The sequence below is a fragment of the Gopherus evgoodei genome, chromosome 1 (genome assembly GCF_007399415.2).
Source record: "Gopherus evgoodei ecotype Sinaloan lineage chromosome 1, rGopEvg1_v1.p, whole genome shotgun sequence".
NCBI lineage: Eukaryota > Metazoa > Chordata > Testudines > Testudinidae > Gopherus > Gopherus evgoodei.
This window is the reverse complement of record NC_044322.1, coordinates 27,598,787-27,619,588: the sequence shown is the minus strand read 5'-3', so window position 1 is coordinate 27,619,588 and position 20,802 is coordinate 27,598,787. Positions and strand designations below refer to the sequence as shown.

General features: G+C 44.9%; 1 protein-coding gene across 1 annotated transcript in view; it reads right to left on the bottom strand.

The window, feature by feature from the left end:
- ARHGAP42 (Rho GTPase activating protein 42) overlaps positions 1–20,152 on the bottom strand; it is a 264,435-nt gene extending 244,283 nt beyond the window's left edge. The window contains exon 1 of the mRNA XM_030560108.1: positions 19,709–20,152. Within this exon, the coding sequence (XP_030415968.1) occupies positions 19,709–19,862 (154 nt within the window). The 5' untranslated portion in view covers positions 19,863–20,152. The remainder of the gene's footprint in view (positions 1–19,708) is intronic.
- Between the last annotated feature and the right edge of the window lie 650 nt (positions 20,153–20,802).

Below are 20,802 nucleotides of genomic sequence, written 5' to 3'. Positions count from 1 at the left end.
TGGAGGCGCTGTCATTGATAGGACACCAGGGAAAATGGAAATGGGTGGAGTAAGACTGGAAGATCAGAACTGAAAAGTGAACTAAGGTCTCTGAATGGTTCTGAAGAACACTAACAGTGTTTAAAACTAGACCAGACAACACACAAGAAAATACATTTTAAGGAACAATCCTGTACTGGAAGGATAATGAAACAAATGATCCAGTGGGTCTTTCTCATCTCTAATTTTTAATAATTTGCCATCATCATAGAATAAGTTTGCTTTTTACCTGACAGGGCAGGAAAGAAGAAGAGGTGTTAGTTTATGAAGGCACCTGGCTTTCCAGAGACATTCTGGCAGAGCATGAAATTCAGTCCTGTTAAAATGTTTTGTTAAATAGCATCTGAAATGTCTATTTTTCTTTGCAGTTTTATACTTTGCAAATCTATGGCTAAATCAAGATTCCTAAGTTTTAGATACACATTACTTCCTTTATTTTAACAACATGCAAATTTGTTGCATCACCCAGCAAAGATGCAGACAAAGGTACCTTAAGAAAACTACATGAAGAGTCAAACTTTAGAAATAAAGCACCAACTCAAAATTTTAATTAACAGGCAAGTCAGGAAATCCCACAGCACAACAACAGAAGTTAAGGGCTATTTAAACAGGAAACAGTACCAAAGTGCCTGCACCCATGTTCATGAACTGTATTTTGAACTTATCATTTGACCTCAGGATGCAGAGTAAAATGCAGATACAGACACTAAAATACTGAGGCTTGCAAACAGCAAACTGCACTGTCTGTATATTTGCACATGAACTACGACCTCTAATGTAGACCAGTGACATAGTGAAATATAGTTCTCAGAATCATCCTTACTTTTATGCCCATAAAACCTCCATTTCAAATGGAGTTTTTCAACTTTTAAAAATATATAAAATAATGTTTGATTTATGAAGAAATCGGAAATTTGGTTGTTTTCCTGTAAATTACCTAATGATAATCTTTAAGTAAACAAAAACTGAGGCCCCAACTGAACAAAACATTTAAGCATATGCCTAATTTTAAGTACAGAAGTAGCCCCTTGGATTTTAATGAGACTACGCGTGTTTAAAGTTAGGTACACATGCTTAAGTACTTTGCTGAATCCATGGCTCTCAACTTGACAGTTTAGTGGTGGCCGTGTGAAGTTCCTCAATTTGCTGATTACAGGGCTGACAGTGGCTGGGAATACTGCAACACTATAGTACCCTGGCATGCTCAATCAACAGGCCAGGTTGCTGCTAATTTAACAATGGTCCATAGATGTTAAGGCCAGATGGGACCATGGATGATCATCTAGTTTAAGCTCCTACACAACATAGGCCATAGACCTCCCAAGTCATTCAATCATAGCTATTAGGCCTTGGCTACACTCACATTTTACAGCGCTGCAACTGAGGTGTGAATAAACACCCTCCTGAGCGCTGCAAGATACAGCGCTGTAAAGCGTCAGTGTAATCAGGGCAGCAGCGCTGCACGCTACACCCGTAAGGGATGTGGTTTACATGCAGCGCTGGGAGAGCTCTCTCCCAGCGCTGCCGCTCTGACTACACTCACACTTCAAAGCGCTGCCACGGCAGCGCTCCCGCAGTGCTGCCGGGGCAGCGCTTTGAAATTCCAAATGTAGCCATACCTTAGATTTGAACTAGAGAAACATCTAATCTTGATTTTGAAGCTTCCAGGGATGGAGAATCCACCACAACCCTTGGTAAGCTGTTTCAATGGATAATTACTCTCCCTGGTTAAAAAAAAAAAAAAAAAGTAGCCTCTGTGAATTTGTGAAGCTTCGACTTCCACAGTGTCTTGTTAAATCTTTTGCCTGTAAGACTGAAGAGACCTCTATTATCAAATTTCTGTTCCCAATAAAGGTATTTAGAAACAGATCAGGTTACCCTATTGTATTAATTTAGATGGAAAGTATGGGCCCAAAGAGCCAAAATGCTAACATTGCCCTGTAACTGTTCAACAAAAATCAGCTTTAAACGAAGTTTGGGAGTTGGCATACAGAGACGTCAGCCTGCTTAGTACCATCGCAAACACATCATTAACAATCTTTTAAACCTTTTATTAAAGACACATTGAAAAGTAACAAAGCATTTGAAACTTAAAGTATTAAAAAAGGGCTTTCATTTTAACAACATCTGTTGCTCCCTTTAACTGTAGAGAGCTTTAAGAAGGAGGGAGAAAAAGCCCTTGTTTGACAGTCTCGTAGATGGTATTAAAGACGGTAGTAACTGAGCTTCTGGGGAACAGAGAAGCAGCTAGCTGAGATGGACTGGAGCTGTTGCTGAAGTCCAGTCTCTTTCCCTAGAAGGCAAAGCAAAACACACAAAGAAGGGGAAAGAAAAGAACAGCGAAGATTAAAAAAATGCAGCTTCTGTCTCTGGTGCAGACTCTCAATTGCAGCCTCACTGCGAGAAAAACACAGGCACAGCACATAGCCTTATTGGCCACGCCAAGACTTGACAAATTTGTTCCAGAACTAGGCCATTTAGGGCATTGCGTACAGCTGCCTCTCTGGTCACAGTCTTACAGTACTGTTGTAAAACATGCAGTCTTTGCCAGCTAAGCCAGACTCTTATTAGACAGAAGAAAAAAGGAGACAGATAGGAAAGAGAAAAAAGAAGGTAGGGAAGGAAAAGGAAAAATGAGGGGGAGGAGGAGGGAGGAGATGAAGTCTCACATCTCAGGTGGTGGTTAGGATTTAACAGGGGCTGGAAGCATCATCTGGTCCCTCTTTCTGCCCAGTCTGGTCAAAACATCTCTCAGGATTAGGACAAAGAAGATCCAGGGTCTCAGGAGCCAGGGGGAACCATGATGGTAAAGTTTGCTCATTCCCTTCTCTCATCTTTCATGTAGCCAGAATTTGCGTCCCCTCCTTTCAATCAGCCAGCATCATGGTATTCTGCTTTCCCCTAAAGTCTCTCTCTCTCGCTCTCTCTTTTAAAGGACCCCAAAAGGGAGTAATAGAATAATTCATTTCATTATTTTGTGGACCAATTAGGCCTAGTTTCCAAAACACCAGTTCTGGTTCACCAATTTCCAGTTTCACACTGTGCTTCTTTACCAGGCCTGATCTTAACACAGTCCTGGAATTGTATTTGTAGACCTTTTGTTTGGACTAATTCAGTCCTTGTCTCTTTTTTTGATTTTTTTCCCCACAAACATTTGTCATAGGTTATTGAACCTATACAATTTATATATTTTCACTCACTTTTCCAGTGAAGCTGACAATTAGGGTAAATTTTTAGGCCCAAGTATTTCACTACCACCCCTTAATCTTCTCTTTAATCAGATAAAACAGACTGAGCTCATTGAGTCTATCACAATAAGGCATATTTTCCAACCTTCTTATCATTTTTGTGGTTCTCCATCTCCTCTGAACTATCTCCAATTTTTCAACCTTCTTCTTGAATCGTAGACACCAGAAGTGGACACAGTATTCCAGTGGCAATTGCACTGTGCCAAATGCAGAAATAATAAAACTAGGCTTGATAGAATTTGGTTTGTATTTTTTTAATATAATTTCAACAAGTAATATCAATCTTTATTTTTAAGCATTTTTTCTATGTAAGTTTCCACAGTTGTGCAAAATTATGGGGATCTGACAATAACAGAAATTACAGTAGATGTTAAGAATCAAAAGCTGAAAGCTTTCTATAACTATTAAAACACAAACTGTCAACATCACATGTCAAAATATACATATATATATATATAAATATCCTTAAATCAAACACTAATAAGTTTTCAAGCAGCATTTTTCTTACTTTGCCTAGCTGTAGATTTTGATTATCATCAATGAGAATATTTTTTCATCACTTTCTGCAGTGAAATCGATGCTTACTGATATTTACTGATACAAATCGAATCCATCCACCCCTAAAAGTAACTCCCCAGCTGCCACGATATTAATATATCACTTTTACTCCTTACAGCCACAGTGCTGTGCTGAGAGTTCCTGTTCAGCTGATTATCCACCACGATTCCCCAAGCCCTTTTTTAGTCACTGCCTGCCAGTCAACTTATGACCCTATGCTGTAAATACCAGTCTGATCCTGGCAGAGAGGGCTGCTCTGTAGCTGCATGGGGTATAAATACCTTTCCCACTCTTCCAGCCAGCAAGAAGGGCACTGCAGTAATGCTGACCTGGCCAACTGCACCCTGCTCTTCTTGTCCATTCCTGTAATTCTTCCCCTTCTCCTCACTCTTGCAAAGAAGCCCTTCAAGGGGCCCTGCCCCTTTTCTTCCAGCTAGCCAAACAAAGGCACATTCACATAAAGGTTGCAGTGGGCACAGTCTCTGTTTCTGGATTTGTGGCTGACACTGAAGCCAGTTAACCAAAGAGGACTGCAAATTTAAAGCACACAGATTTCATTAACAATAATATTTTAGATCATCCTTAAAGTTTCCTTGTTTAAGAATTACCCAAAACACTAGTCTATCAACACATTCCAAAGAATAAAAACTAATGACAGAACTGTGGAGTATGAGACCTGTCAAAACGTGCTGCTGGCTGTCAACAAAAAAGAAATTTGAGATGTTGCATTACATCAAGTTGCCTATTGTCATTCAGTTTTATCCAAGTAACAGAGGATTTGTGATATTAGTGCCATATTATAAAAACACACGCACTTAGTAATACCTAGACAGAGTTACATGAGACAAAAAAATCTGTTCTTTAGATATTCCTGCTAGCTATGGAAATAACTGAATTAGTTTTCGGTTCTCTTAGAAGGCTTGAATAATAACATGCAAAAAAGATAGCAATATGCAGCTCTCATTCTACTGAATTTTATTACTATTAAGTACATGTAGCTTATCGAAAAATAAAGTACTCCTGAGGATTTTTCTTCCAGATTTTGTTGTTTAATCCTGACTGACATAGCAAGAAGTCCTGATTTGCTCTTTCCAGAGCAGCTGGAAAGCAGCATTTCTGGAGCAAATCTTACTCTTATTTGAGATCTGTTCTGGGCTTAGTAACGAACATTGCAACCATCAGCACACCACTGAGGGATCTTTCATAGACAAGGGACAAATCTGTTACAGTTCAGACTTAATACTGTGAGATGGCATGCATCCTCAATTCTCATTAGTTGAGGGCAGTCAGCACCTTAAAGGATTAGGCCCTGTATCTCAATAATATGTCCTACCAATATTAGAAGCAACAAGTTCTCCTTCAGGACATATGGAGCATACTCAAATTGTCCTTAGAGGAGCACTACTTTTCCCACATCTCTCACTATGGTAAACAGGCATAATTTTAATACAAACTAAAATATGCAAGTATCAGAGGGGTAGCCGTGTTAGTCTGGATCTGTAAAAGCAGCAAAGAATCCTGTGGCACCTTATAGACTAACAGACGTTTTGGAGCATGAGCTTTCGTGGGTGAATACCCACTTCCTCAGATGCATGTAGTGGAAATTTCCAGGGGCAGGTATATATATGCTAGCAAGCAAGCTAGAGATAACGAGGTCAGTTCAATCAGGGAGGATGAGGCCCTGTTCTAGCAGTTGAGGTGTGAAAACCAAGAGAGGAGAAACTGGTTCTGTAGTTGGCAAGCCATTCACAGTCTTTGTTCAATCCTGAGCTGATGGTGTCAAATTTGCAGATGGACTGAAGCTCAGCAGTTTCTCTTTGAAGTCTGGTCCTGAAGTTTTTTTGCAGCAGGATGGCCACCTTAAGGTCTGCTATAGTGTGGCCAGGGAGGTTGAAGTGTTCTCCTACAGGTTTTTGTATATTGCCATTCCTAATGTCTGATTTGTGTCCATTTATCCTTTTCCGTAGAGACTGTCCAGTTTGGCCGATGTACATAGCAGAGGGGCATTGCTGGCATATGATGGCGTATATTACATTGGTGGATGTGCAGGTGAATGAACCAGTGATGGTGTGGCTGATCTGGTTAGGTCCTGTGATGGTGTCGCTGGTGTAGATATGTGGGCAGAGTTCGCATCGAGGTTTGTTGCATGGATTGGTTCCTGAGCTAGAGTTATTATGGTGCGGTGTGCAGTTACTGGTGTGAATATGTTTCAGGTTGGCAGGTTGTCTGTGAGCAAGGACTGGCCTGCCACCCAAGGCCTGTGAAAGTGTGGGATCATTGTCCAGGATGGGTTGTAGATCCTTGATGATGCGTTGGAGGGGTTTTAGCTGGGGGCTGTATGTGATGGCCAGTGGAGGCCTGTTGGTTTCTTTCTTGGGTTTGTCTTGCAGTAGGAGCTTCTGGGTACACGTCTGGCTCTGTTGATCTGTTTCCTTATTTCCTCGTGTGGGTATTGTAGTTTTGAGAATGCTTGATGGAGATTTTGTAGGTGTTGGTCTCTGTCTGAGGGGTTAGAGCAGATGCGGTTGTACTTCAGTGCTTGGCTGTAGACAATGGATCGTATGATGTGTCCGGGATGGAAGCTGGAGGCATGAAGGTAGGCATAGCGGTCGGTAGGTTTTCGATATAGAGTGGTGTTAATGTCACCATCACTTATTTGCACCATGGTGTCTAGGAAGTGGATCTACAAACCCGGAAATCCTGGACGCCCCATCATCTCGGGCATTGGCACTCTCACTGAAGGACTGTCTGGATATATGGACTCTCTACTCAGACCCTATGCCACCAGCACTCCCAGCTATGTCCGTGACACCACTGATTTCCTGAGGAAACTACAATGCATTGGTCACTTCCCAGAAAACACCATCCTAGCCATCATGGATGTAGAGGCTCTCTAAACAAACATCCCACACACAGATGGAATACAAGCTGTCAGGAACACTATCCCTGATGATGCCACAGCACAACTGGCTGCTGAGCTCTGTGCCTTTATACTTACACACAACTATTTCAAATTTGATGACAATATATATCTCCAGATCAGTGGCACTGCTATGGGCACCCGCATGGCCCCACAATATGCCAATATCTTTATGGCCGACCTGGAACAACGCTTGCTCAGCTCTTGTCCACTCATGCCCCTTCTCTACCTACTCATAGACTCATAGACTCATAGACTCATAGGACTGGAAGGGACCTCGAGAGGTCATCGAGTCCAGTCCCCTGCCCTCATGGCAGGACCAAATACTGTCTAGACAATCCCTAATAGACATTTATCTAACCTACTCTTAAATAGCTCCAGGTTGGACATTAGGATAAACTTCCTGTCAGGGTAGTTAAGTACCAGAAAAAATTGCCTAGCAAGGCTGTAGAATCTTCATCACTGAAGATTTCTAAGAGCAGGCTGGACAAACACCTGTCTGGGGTGGTCTAGATAATACTTATTCTTGCCTTGAGTGCAGAAGACTGGACTAGAAAACCTCTCAAAGTCCCTTCCAGTTCTACAATTCTGTGAAATTCGGTGACCACAGAGTCACATTTTTCATTGTAATAAAGATGATATTCATAAAATAGCCAGTTTTGTATTAATAGAATGCATTTATCCTATTCATATCAAATGAAGGATATAGCAGGAAAAGAAACAGGATCATTAAGAATCAGATTAAATTGACCTTTGCAGAAGTAATTTTAAATATTAAATGATTGAAGTTCCTGATTAAAGAAACCACATTCACATTTGTTTTTTTTCCAAGTTACAGTAAACTGTTCTGCTTCTTCGACTACCTACATTCTTACACCGCATTTAGCATCTTGGCATTTGAGCTCTAAAGTTACTCCTTTGGTACTACGTCTAAAATTATGCAATTGAAGAACTGCAGATAGACCTTTAAAAGAACAGCTATTTCAGAGTTTCAGCATAAAAAACCCCACCATGGCATAAGTGCAATCTGTAATGCAGTTCTCTCATCTTTAGCAGACTTGAAGCCTGCAGCAATCCCAGGGCCTAGCATACAACGCTTCATCTTGATCCAGTCAGAGGACACACTGCTCAAGTTGAATCATGACCTGCTGGGACTGGTGTTCTCCATGCAGTGGCGGATTAGCCACTGGCCCGATGGAGCCTGTGCCCAAGAACCCCAGCGAAAAATCCACTGCCATAAGCCTGGAACCCCGGCCACGGGATAGGCAGGCAAGTAGGGGAAACCCCTGACCCCGCTCCCCAGCAGTGGCTGCAGGGCAGCAGGGGAAACCCCATGGGCAGCAGGTGAAACCCCAGCTGAGGGAGGCTAGCCCCTAGATGACCCTGCCCCTCATCCCCCGCCCAAGGACCTGCAGTGCAGGGCATGCGAACAGCACACAGATCCCCAGCCTCCAAATGTAGGGTGGGAAGGTGGTGCATGCGCCCCCCCTTCTCAGGCACAGGCTGAGGAGCCTCAGCACCTCCAGCCCCCTGCCCCAGCACCAGGCAGTGCAGTCCCAGCACCCGACGGCCCTAGACACCCCAAGTCCCAGCAGCCCTAGTCCCAGTCCCAGCATGCTTTTCTGAAGAGGGGCAGCCTGCCTGGGCTGGGGCAAAGGGGGAAGGGCAAGCAGGGCTTCGGGAAGGAGCGTGAGTGGGACCACGCCAGGCTGTTCGGGGAGACACAGCCTTCCTCAGGCTATGTGACGTGCCACCCATGGGAAGCCCCCCATGACTCCATCCCTGGTAGAAGCCGCGGAGTGGCAGAGGAAGCCCCCAGCGCCCAACTCCACTCTCCAGCAGAAGTGCCGGGTGGGAGAGGCGGGAAAAGCCCCAGCACCACAATCCTGGTCTCCCACAGAAGCACCAGCGGCGGCGGGGGAAGCCCCAATACCCGCTGTGGCCCCAGGACATTCTTGCTAACTGCTGCAGCCTCAGGGCTGTGGGAGCTCTCACTCTCGGCTGCAGCCTGGGGCCATGGCAGGGGGATAGAGCTTCTCCAGTCTTGGGACCGCGGGGGGGTGGGGGAACAGAAAGGAGCAAACAGGTTGTGGGACCGCAGTATGGGGGTGGAATCAGGGATTGTGATGGGTTCCCCCCCGGGGTGCCACCTGGAACTGGGGTACCACAGAGGTCCCCGACCCACCAGCCTGGGCTCTCTCTTACACTGTATTGTTGTGGTAAGCTGCCAAGCCCACCAGGTTTCAGCCTGTACCTTCACCAGCATATATACAAATAGAGACACACCCAACTGCAGTACATGCAGGCAGGCTCACTGAAGCCTTCCCATGCAGGGGTTGGTTAGCTGGGGCACCTCCCAGTTCCTAAGGCATGCATCTCCTCTGGAGTATAAACCCAAAATTATAAATTTCGCCCCCTCCCTCAATGTGGCGAGGAATATGCAATAGCTTTCTCTCCCACATTACCATTCCCACACATTGGTTTTAGATAAAGCAAAAACAAATCTATTAACTACAAAAGATAGATTTTAAGTGATTATAGATGATAGCAAACAGATCAAAGCAGATTACCTAGCAAATAAACAAAAATGCAAACTAAGCTTAATATTCTAAATAAAATTGGATATGAATAGCAGATTCTCACCCTAAGTGATGATACAAACAAGTTGCAGATTCTTAAGGGGAAGCTGCACTTGCTTACAGCCTGGAATCCCCAGGTGTTCCATTCACAGGCTAAAAATCCCTTTAGACTGGGTCCAGCACTTTCCCCAGTTCAGTCTTTGTTCCTCAGGTGTTTCCAGGAGTCTTCTTGGTGGGGAGTAAGTGAAGAATCACAATGATGTCACTCCCCTGCCTTATATAGCTTTTGCATATGGCAGAAATCCTTTGTTTCAAAGCTTGGGTCAAAGCTAGTCAGTGGAAAAATACTGACATCCCAAGATGCAGTCTTGCACCAGGTGATCCATCCCAATGTGCAGAAAAAATAGCAAATATGACAGGTGACCAGCTTGGCTTCACAGAGAAATCTTCGGTGAGCTTAAGCACAAAAAGGAAGCTTACAAGAAGTGGAAACTTGGACAGATGACTAGGGAGGAGCATAAAGATGTTGCTCGAGCATGTAGGTGTGTAATCAGGAAGACCAAAGTACAATTGGAGTTGCAGTTAGGAAGGGATGTGAAAGGTAAAATGAAAGGTTTCTACAGGTATGTTAGCAACAAGGTGGTCAGGGGAAGTGTAGGACCCTTACTGAATGGGGGAGGCAACCTAGTGACCAATGATGTGGAAAGAGCTGAAGTACTCAATGCTTTTTTTGCCTCCGTCTTCACAGACAAATCCGCTCCCAGACTGCGGCACTGGGCAGCACAGTATGGGGAGGAGGTGAGCAGCCCTCAGCAGTAGAAAAACAAGTTACTGTCTATTTAGAAAAGCTGGACATGCATAAGTCCATGGGGTCAGATACAATGCATCTGAGGGTACTGTGGGAGTTGACTGATGTGATTTCAGAGCCATTGGCAATTATCGTTGAAAACTCATGGTGATCGGGGGAGGTCCCAGATGATTGGAAAAAGGCAAATATAATGCCTCTCTTTTAAAAAGGGAAGAAGGAGAATCCAGGGAACTACAGACCGGTCAGCCTCACCTCAGTGCCTGGAAAAATCATGGGGCAGGTCCTCAAGGAATCCATTTTGAAGAAGGAGGAGAAGAAAGTGACAAGAACAGTCAACATGGATTCACTAAGGGCACGTCATGCCTCACCAAACTGATTGCCTTCTATGATGAGATAACTGCCTTTGTGGATATGGAGAAAACAGTGGACGTGATATATCCTGACTACCAAAGCTTTTGATACAGTCTCCCACAGTATTCTTGCCAACAACTTAAAAAAGTATGGATTGGATGAATGGACTACAAGGTGTACAGAAAGCTGGCTAGATCGTCGGGCTCAACAGGTAATGATCAACGGCCCGATGTCTAGTTGGCAGCTGTATCTAGCGGACTACCCCACGGGTCAGTCCCGGAGCTGGTTTTGTTCAACATCTTCATTAATGATCTGGGCGATGGGATGGATTGCACCCTCAAAAAGTTCGCGGATGACACTAAGCTGGGGGGAGACGTAGATATGCTGGAGGATAGGGACAGGGTCCAGAGTGACCTAGACAAATTGGAGGATTGGGCTAAAAGAAATCTGATGAGGTTCAACAAGGACAAGTGCAGAGTCCTGCACCTAAGTGGAAGACTCCCATACACTACTACAGGCTGGGGACCGACTGACTAAGCGGCAGTTCTGCAGAAAAGGACCTGGGGATTACAGTGGACAACGGACTGGAGATGACTCAACAGTGTGCCCTTGTTGTCAAGAAGGCTAACGGCATATCGGCATGTTTAGTACGAGCATTGCCAGCAGATCGAGAGAAGTGATTATTCCCTTCTATTCGGCACTGATGAGGCCACATCCGGAATACTGCATCCAGTTTTGGACAGCCCACTATAGAAGGGATGTGGACAAACTGGAGAAAGTCCAGTGGAGGGCAAATAAAATGATGAGGGGGCTGGGGCACATGACTTATGAAGAGAGGCTGAGGGAACTGGGCTTATTTAGTCTACAGAAGAGAAGAGTGAGGGGGGATTTGATAGCAGCCTTCAACTACCTGATGGGGGGTTTCAAAGAGGATGGAGCCAGGCTGTTCAGTGGTGGCAGATGACAGAACAAGAAATAATGGTCTCAAGATGCAATGGAGGAGGTCTAGGTTGGATATTAGGAAAAAGCTATTTCACTAGGAGGGTGGTGAAGCACTGGAATGGGTCACCTAGAGAAGTGGTGGAGGTTTTTAAGGTCCAGCTTGACAAAGCCCTGGCTGGGATGATTTAGTTGGGGTTGGTTCTGCTTTGAGCAGAGGGTTGGACTAGATGACCTCCTGAGGTCTCTTCCCGCCCTAATCTTCTATGATTCTATGATCTAGTCACATGCTCCTATAAAGTCACAGCAGTCATTACTCAGAGGTTGTCTGTAGAGTCTTCAGGAAGGCTTCTCAGATGGGAGATAAGCTTCTCCTCAGTTCTATTGTTCTCTCTAGTTGCTCATTAACCTGAATGAGCCCTTCCCAGCCAGCTATCTAGACTGAGAGCCTTTTCCCTAGTGGGCATTGCCTAGGTGTAACTACATTTTGCAATGCAGATACATAGTCAATATTCATAACTTTGGATAGAAAACGATACATGCATACAAATAGGATAATCAGATTCAGCAAATCATAACCTTTCTAATGACATCTCACTTGACTTACCTTGCATAAAATACATCATAACTATTTAATATCACTGTGAAGAATATGGAGTGCAGTGTCACAGGGGTATCCCGGGTGGAACAGGGGCAGGGCCCCAGGGAAGGGGCAGAAGGGGTGAGGTCATGGGTGGGGCCACAGGCAGAGGGGCAGAATGGGGGCAGGACCACAGGCAGAAGCGGTGTGGAGGGGGCTCTCACTTGCTCTGGCGCAGGGCCCCAGGAAACTTTAATCCACCTCTGTCTGCATGTATCTTCGATTAAACACATCCTTCTGCGCCATATTAACACTTTCAAGCTTCTGGAAGTTGAATTTGTGGGAGATTTTGGATGTCACAGTCTTTAGTAAGTAGGTGTGTGAGAGAGGGAGAAAGAGAGAATGTGTGAGAGAAAGAAAGGATTGCTGGGTCAGGATTCTTAAACACTCAAATCATTGCATGCTGCTTATCATACTGAAAACTATGCTCACTTTTTCACTAAATAATCTATAGATTATGAGCAAGACAATTTACCTGTCACTAATCCACTGTTCCTATCACTGATCTGAACACTAAACTAGATCACTACTTGGAAGTGTTAATACCAATTCTTGTGAGCCTCAGTGGTTTTAGCGTGGTACACTTTTACATGGCGGAGGAATCATTCACTCCAGAGGCTGAGAAACTGACAGTATGGATAAAAATGCTGATTATTTTTATTTAAATCAGATCTTTCATTTAAATTAAATAGAGTTTAAATTTCAAATAAACCTATTTGAAATTAAATTTGAAATTGATAACCTATGTTAAGACCTAACCTTATTATAATCATTTAAATTAAATACAAAAAATATATTGAAGCAGTAGACGTTAGCTGCCAAGTTTCAAAGAACTGGTGGAATCACTGGTTAAGTACCTGGAACCAAAGTTTGTTGAAGTCCTAAATCAGATTTTACAGCAGTAGCCTTTTTTGAAGGGACAGAGAGAATAGCTTCTTCATTTCAGTTAATTCAGCTACTTCGATTCAATGACTAGTTCAATCAATGTTAAGAAATCAACTGCGAATTTAACAAGCAAGAAAGCTTGTTTTTTCTCACCCAATCTATGAATAAAACATAGTTGTCAGAGGCAGGAGCAGCGGAAACTCCCTAAAAGTGGCAGTGACACCAGCATCTGAACCATGACCCTGCTTCTGCCCCGCCTCTCCCTCCCCCCGAGGCCCTGTGCCACCTCTTCCCCCCCAAGACTAGTTTTCAGATGTTCTGGACCCTGCTTTTTCATAGCTATACTAGCAGATAGAAAGTCATAATTTTGCGTTATAAATAAATTAATGAAATAAGACTCCCTAAGGAAACCTGTTTATACGCTTGCATATATAAAAGCAGCAGAGTCCTGTGGCATCTTATAGACTAACAGACGTATTGAAGCATGAGCTTTTGTGGGTGAATACCCACTTCGTTGGATGCATGTAGTGGAAATACACAGGGGCAGGTATATATCTGCAAGCAAGAAGCAGGTTAGAGATAACGAGGTTAGTTCAATCAGGGAGGGTGAAGTGTGAAAACCAAGGTCCACTTCTTAGACACCATGGTGCAGATAAGTGATGGGCACGATAACACCTCCCTATACCGAAAACCTACCGACGCTATGCCTACCTTCATGCCTCCAGTTTCCATCTCGGGCACACCATATGATCCATTGTCTACAGCCAAGCACTAAGGTACAACCGCATCTGCTCCCACACCTCAGACAGAGACCAACACCTACAAAATCTTCACGAAGCATTCTCAAAAGTACAATACCCGCAAGAGAAATAAGGAAACAGATCAACAGAGCCACACGTGTACCCAGAAGCCTCCTACTACAAGACAAACCCAAGAAAGAAACCAACAGGCCTCCACTGGCTATCACATATAGTCCCCAGCTAAAACTTCACCAACGCATCACCAGGGATCTACAACTCATCCTGGACAATGATCCCTCACTTTCACAGGCCTTGGGTGGCAGGCCAGTCCTCGCCCATAGACAACCTCCCAACCTGAAGCATATTCTCACCAGTAACTGCACACTGCACCATAGTAACTCTAACTCAGGAACCAATCCATGCAACAAACCTCGATGCCAACTCTGCTCACATATTTACACCAGCGACACCATCACAGGACCTAACCAGATCAGCCACACCATCTGATCATCATGAACATCTGCACGTCCACCAATGTAATATATGCCATCATATGCGAGCAATGCCCCTCTACTATGTACATCGGCCAAACCGGACAGTCCCTATGGAAAAGGATAAATGGACACAAATCAGATATTAGGAATGGCAATATACAAAAACCTGTAGGAGAACACTTCAATCTCCCTGGACACACAACAGCAGATTTAAAGGTAGCCATCCTGCAGCAAAAAAACTTCAGGACCAGACTTCAAAGAGAAACTGCTGAGCTTCAGTTCATCTGCAAATTTGACACCATCAGCTCAGGATTAAACAAAGACTGTGAATGGCTAGCCAACTACAAAAGCAGTTTCTCCTCCCTTGGTTTTCACACCTCAACTGCTAGAAGAGGGTCTCACCCTCCCTGATTGAACTAACCTCATTACCTCTAGCCTGCTTCTTGCTTGCAGATATATACCTGTCCCTGTATATTTCCACTACATGCATCCGACAAAGTGGGTATTCATCCACAAAAGCTCATGCTCCAATATGTCTGTTAGTCTATAAGGTGCCACAGGACTCTTTGCTGCTTTTACAGATCCAGACTAACATGGCTACCTCTCGGATACGTCCATATATATTATTTTCAAATCTCCTATCAAACAGAAGTCATATATGACTCTTTCAGCAACGAAACTAAAATGAGTCAAGGCAAAGATCTGGTATATCACCACTATAATAACTCTACCATAGAATACTAGGTATAAGTGGACAAAATATTTGCTTAAAAAGAACTAAAATTGTAAAAATAAAAGACTGACTGCTACCAAAAGCCAGTAAGTATCATTTACTGAAGTCATTTACTGCTGCTATAGTTGGAATCTAGAAAAGACATATAGTATTTAAACATCTCTTGGCACCAGAAGTATATATATCATTACACATGGGAAAATACAGTCATTGTTGAAAAATATAAATCTTTTACAAAAAAAATATCCCAAGGGAGATAGTGACCACATTGTCAGCTCCAATTTTGTAATATTTTTGCTTAAGTTTTGTCCAGCCTGGAAATCCCAATAAGCTTTTCACACACAAAGCTGGGTTCATCACTGGGGTTAATTATTAGTTTGTACAACAAGGAAATAGCTAGCTGTTTGGCATGAACTGTGCAATGGTTTCAAGGCAGAGACTTGTGGGTGGAAGCTACATAAAATTCCAGTCAAAAAAAAAAATGCATCTGAAGTAGCTGGCATTTCCACTTATGGACCAGTTTCTTTTCCAGCTAAGCCTGCACATCAAGAAGATTACAATACTGATGGCTTTTTCAATGTTGATTGTTTATTAAGACTACTAATTCTTCTAACAGGAAGACGGGACAGTTTTCAAAAACTTTAATATTTCTCCCAGTGCTTTTCTGAATTCATGAGTCAGTTGGATTAGTATTACTTAGGTCCCTACCAAATTCACGGCCATGAAAAATGCATCACAGACTGTGAGATCTGCTCTTTTGTGTGCTTTTATCCTATACTATACAGATTTCACAGGGGAGACCAGCATTTCTCAAATTGGGAGTCCTGACCCAAAAGGGAATTTTGGGAGGAGGGGTCACAAGGTTATTTTAGGGGGGGTCGCAGTTTTGCCACCCTTACTTCTGAGCTGCCTTTAGAGCTGGGCTGCCGGAGAGCGGCGGCTATTGGCCAGGTGCCCAGCTCTGAAGGCAGCACTCTGCCAGCAGCAGCACAGAAGTAAGAGCAGCAGTACCATACCATGCCACCCTTACTTCTGAGCTGATGCCCTCAGAGCTAGGCAGCTGGAGAGCGGCAGCTGCTTATCCAGGGCCCAGCTGTGCAGGCAGCAGCACAGAAGCAAGGATGCCAATACTACAGCATGCCATCCTTATTTCTATGCCGCTGCTGGTGGCGGCTCTGCCTTCAGGGTTGGACTCCCGGCCAGCAGCCGCCACTCTCCAGCTGCCCTGCTCTGAAGGCAGAGCTGACACCACTGCGTAGAAGTTAGAGTAGCAGTACCGCAATGCCCCCTACAATCACCTTCTGACCCTCCCCCTCACAACACCTTTTTGGGTCAGGATCCCTATAATTACAACACTGTGAAATTTCAGATTTAAATACCTGAAATCATGAAATTTACTATTTTTAAAATCCTATGACCATGAAATTGACCAAAATGGACCATGAATTTGGTAGGGTCCTATTTATACTATACTACAGGAACAAATTCAGACATTGTTTAAGCAGATGAAACTCCATTCAAGTCAGCTGGAAATGTGCACACACTCAAACCAAGTTGAATGTAGCCCTAATACTCTGTCTGCATGAACTTGCAGCTAGGTTAATCAAGGCATGAGACAGGTAGAGTGGTCACTAGAGAAAGGCGTGGGAATGGAAAAGAGTTTACCAGAAAGAAGTTATTCGATTACTTGTATTGTACGTGTATTAGTTGTGTGTATTTTTAATTAAATTTTTATTAACTTGCCATAACAGTAGGCCAGTAACAGACATTAACATTAAACAACTTTGGCCTGGTCTGCACTGGGGGTCTACACTGGGAATCAATCTAAGTTACACAACTTCAGCTACATGAATAAAGTAGCTGAAGTCGACGTACTCAGATCTACTCACCACTGTGTCTTCACTGCGGTGAGTTGACCGCTACCACTCCTCCGTCGACTCTGCCTGTGCCTCTCGCAGCAGTGGAGTACAAGAGTCGACGGGAGAGTGTTTGGTGGTCAATTTATCGTGTCTACATTAGATGTGATAAATCAACCCCTGCTGGATCAATCGCTGCCCGCTGATCCAGCAAGTAGTATAGACATACCCTCAATCTTATATTGCATCTTCCATGCAATCTATCTCTTGAAATGCTTTACTGTGTTAAGAATTGAATAGACAATATATAGACCAACTTACTGAAAAAAAGCTGTGTAGAGAAATATTGTGACTGAGTTCCTTATTTTTTTTCACCATACAATCAATAATTAAGGAAAGAAATTAAGAGGTATGTTGCAAACAAAGGGAAGGTTTTCATGCGATCGCCCACAGTATTCTTGCTAGCAAGTTAAAAAAGTATGGGCTGAATGAATGGACTACAAGGTGGATAGAAATCTGGCTAGATCGTTGGGCTCAACGGGTAGTGATCAATCAGTTGGCAGCCAGTATCAAGTGGAGTACTCCAGGGGTTGGTCCTGGGGCTGGTTTTGTTCAACATCTTCAATAATGATCTGGATGATGGGATGGATTGCACCCTCAAAAAGTTTGTGGATGACACTAAGCTGGGGGGGGGAGAGGTAGATACGATGGAGGGTAGGGATAGGGTCCAGCGTGACTTAAACAAATTGGAGAATCGGGCTAAAAGAAATCTAATGAGGTTCAACAAGGACAAGTGCAGAGTCCTGCACTTAGGATGGAAGAATCCCATGCACTGCTACAGGCTCAGGAACGAATGGCTAAGCTTCAGCTCTACAGAAAAGGACCTGGGGATTACCATGGATGAGAAGATGGCTCTGAGTCAACAATGTGCCCTTGTTGTCAAGAAGGCTAACAGCATATTGGACTGCATTACATTGCAAGTAGATCGAGGGAAGTGATTATTCCCTTCTATTCAGCACTGGTGAGGCCACATCTGGAATATTGCATCCAGTTTTGGGCCCTCCACTACAGAAAGGATGTGGACAAATTGGAAAGAGTCCAGCAGAGGGCAAGGAAAATGATTAGGGGGCTGGGGCTCATGACTTATGAAGAGAGGCTGAGGGAACTGGGCTTAGTTAGTCTGAGAAGAGAAGAGTGAGAAGGGATTTAATAGCAGCCTTCAACTATCTGATAAGGGGTTTCAAAGAGGATGGAGCTAGGCTGTTCTCAGTGGTGGCAGATGACAGAACAAGGAGCAATGGTCTCAAGTTGCAGTGGGGGCGGTCTAGGTTGGATATCAGAAAAAACTATTTCACTAGGAGAGGAGTGAAGTTACCTAGTGAGTTGGTGGAATCTCAAGCAAGAGATCTTGGAGTCACTGTAGATAGTTCTCTGACAACATCCACTGAATGTGCAGAGGCAGTCCAAAAAGTGAACAGAATGCTGGGAATCATTAAGAAAGGGATAGACAATAAGACAGAAAATATTATATTGCCTCTATATAAATCCATGGTATGCCTATATCTTGAATACTGTTCTGAGCAATGAGGCAAATGTCATAGCACAAGAGACAGCGAGGTTTACTAGTACAGATGCATAGGGAACTTGTTGTAACACCAGCTCACAGCTTGCCAGGCTCAGTAACACTGCTAACACTCACCTTTATTAGTATTAAGTAATCATTTGGAGAAAAATGTCTATGAAGACGTAGAACATTATGGTGGAGATATGCGACGTTTAACAACCAAAGGAAATAGCAAGAGAAACTGTATGTCATCACCTCCTCTGGTCAAGTAATACTGTAGCTCTAAACAAATATGTCTGATCAACAGGCAAAAGGGATCACCCAGTCTGACAAAATAAGAGGTGGATGACAATGGCTAGAGGGGAAAAAAGGTGCAAAATGGAAGCAGTAACACCAGAAACAATCTTTAATGTTTGCTCTACAGTCTTCAGACTCAACTCCAACAAGAGGCCCGTTTTCCCAGAACACATTAAGAGCCCCCTTCACCACTCGATAAAAGTACCCGGAACTTCAAGGAAAGTGGAACATTAAGCTATTTAGTTTACTCATTCCTTCACTATCTTCCTAAACATAGTTCCGTTGAAGTCAAAAAGCTATACAGCTTATATTTAAAAAACAAACATCCATTAAGAAATACACAACAAAACCAGAAAATGTACAAATACTCTCTCACACTCAAAGCCATTAAAAATCCAATTTGTTGCTTTGGCCATTTGACATAATTTTTTCCATCACTGTTTAGGACCACTACTTCAAGATACCAGTTAGCTAGCGATGAATGCAATTACTGAGAAAGTATGATAAGTGAGCGTTTACACTGACATTCTCTATTTGAATTCTGATCCCCACAAATCCATATGGGACTTATTCCCCTCACTTGCTGGGAAGATTTCCCTCATGGCAGCCTAACCATGTATGTTTTAACTGCTGCGCACATGTGAAAATACATACTACACGGGCACACAGATGCAGCTAAAGTGTCACTATGCTCTTAAAGCACTTGAATTCATCGGGAATGAGTTGAGCCTTAGACTGGGCACAATTACCACCCGCTCCTAAAACACACAAAGCTGAACTCTGGGGTCTCTTCAGAAACACACCAGCTAAGCAAAAAGACAAGAAAAACGACATGCAAGTCAAGACTGAACGTCTCCCCCCCACACACACGCTTTGATCCATCTCCCTGAAGATAAGGAGGTGGGGAACAAAAACTTCAGCAAACTTTGTTTTGGCTGCCAGTAGGGGAGCCCTTTTCCTATATCCATTCAAACAAAAGAAGCCTCTTCCCCCCCCCACCCCTCACTCCTCTCCCTGTCCCCCCCTCCCCAGCTGGCTCGCACTGCCCCCTACTCACTCCTGAGGGCCCCGATGAGCAGGCTGCCGTCCTTGATCAGCTCCTTGATGAACTTGTTGGTCCTCTCCAGCTCAATCTCGTGACACTGCAGCCGCTCTCTGAAATCCGGGCTGTCCAAGTAGGAATCGCTGAACTCCAGAGTGGGCAGCCCCATGGCAGTAGCGGCAGCAGCCCGGCTGCCGGGGGGGAGGAGGCAGGCGAGGCTGAGCAGAGAGCAGCGGCTGGGACTTGGGGAGAGCAGAGGGGAACTTGCGGGAAAGCGCGTCCCGGGGAAGTTTACTTCTCTCACGAGCCGGCCCCCTTGAGTCTGGCCCGGCCCCGTAGCAAAGCAGGCGGCGGATGCAGCAGCGCTCTGGAGTTGCTGTCAGCTGCTCACATTGCTCCTCCAGGGCATGACGGGCTCCCCCGGGCTAGCGCGGCTGCCGCTTAGACGTTTCCGGCAGCTCTCGGCTCTGTCTCCTCCTTGAATCTGAGCCTCCCCTGGCCCGGCCGGGGGCAGCCTCCTCCCAGCCCAGCATGCACACGCCGGGGAGGAGGGACGGGGGCCGCGCCGCCCGGGCAGCCAGTCTCCGCCCCGTCTCGGCGAGGGCGCCCTGCGTCCCTCCCCGCTTGTGTGCCCGGCCGAGCGGGGAAAGGCGCGTGGAGCCCCCTGGCCACGGGCGCTGCTGCGCGGAGCGGGGCCCACGGGGCCAGTGGAGCTGCGGCCCCTCACCCAGCGCTTCCAGAGCCCTCTGGCCAGGCAGCAGCAGGGAGAGCAATGGGTGGAGCCGGTGGGGGCACCAGGAGGACTGGGGAAAGTGCAGGGCAGAGGGGTGAGCGGGCCGGATTAGAGTGAGTGGCACACTCAGGGTTGCAACACCACTCAGCTTTGGCCTGGCTGCCCTGCCACAATGCCAGCAGGAAAGGGGCTCTTCTGTTATACTGCCCAGCCCTGATTTGGGCCACAGGTAGAATCCCCCTTGTTGCACGTCTGCTAACTTCATGTACTCACAAGGGGGGGGCTGTGGCTTCCCCCATTTATAAGTGGGCGCTGGCTATTCGCACTCCTCCCCCTTCCAACCATCTCTGGCATCCACAGAACAGCAGAGAGCATG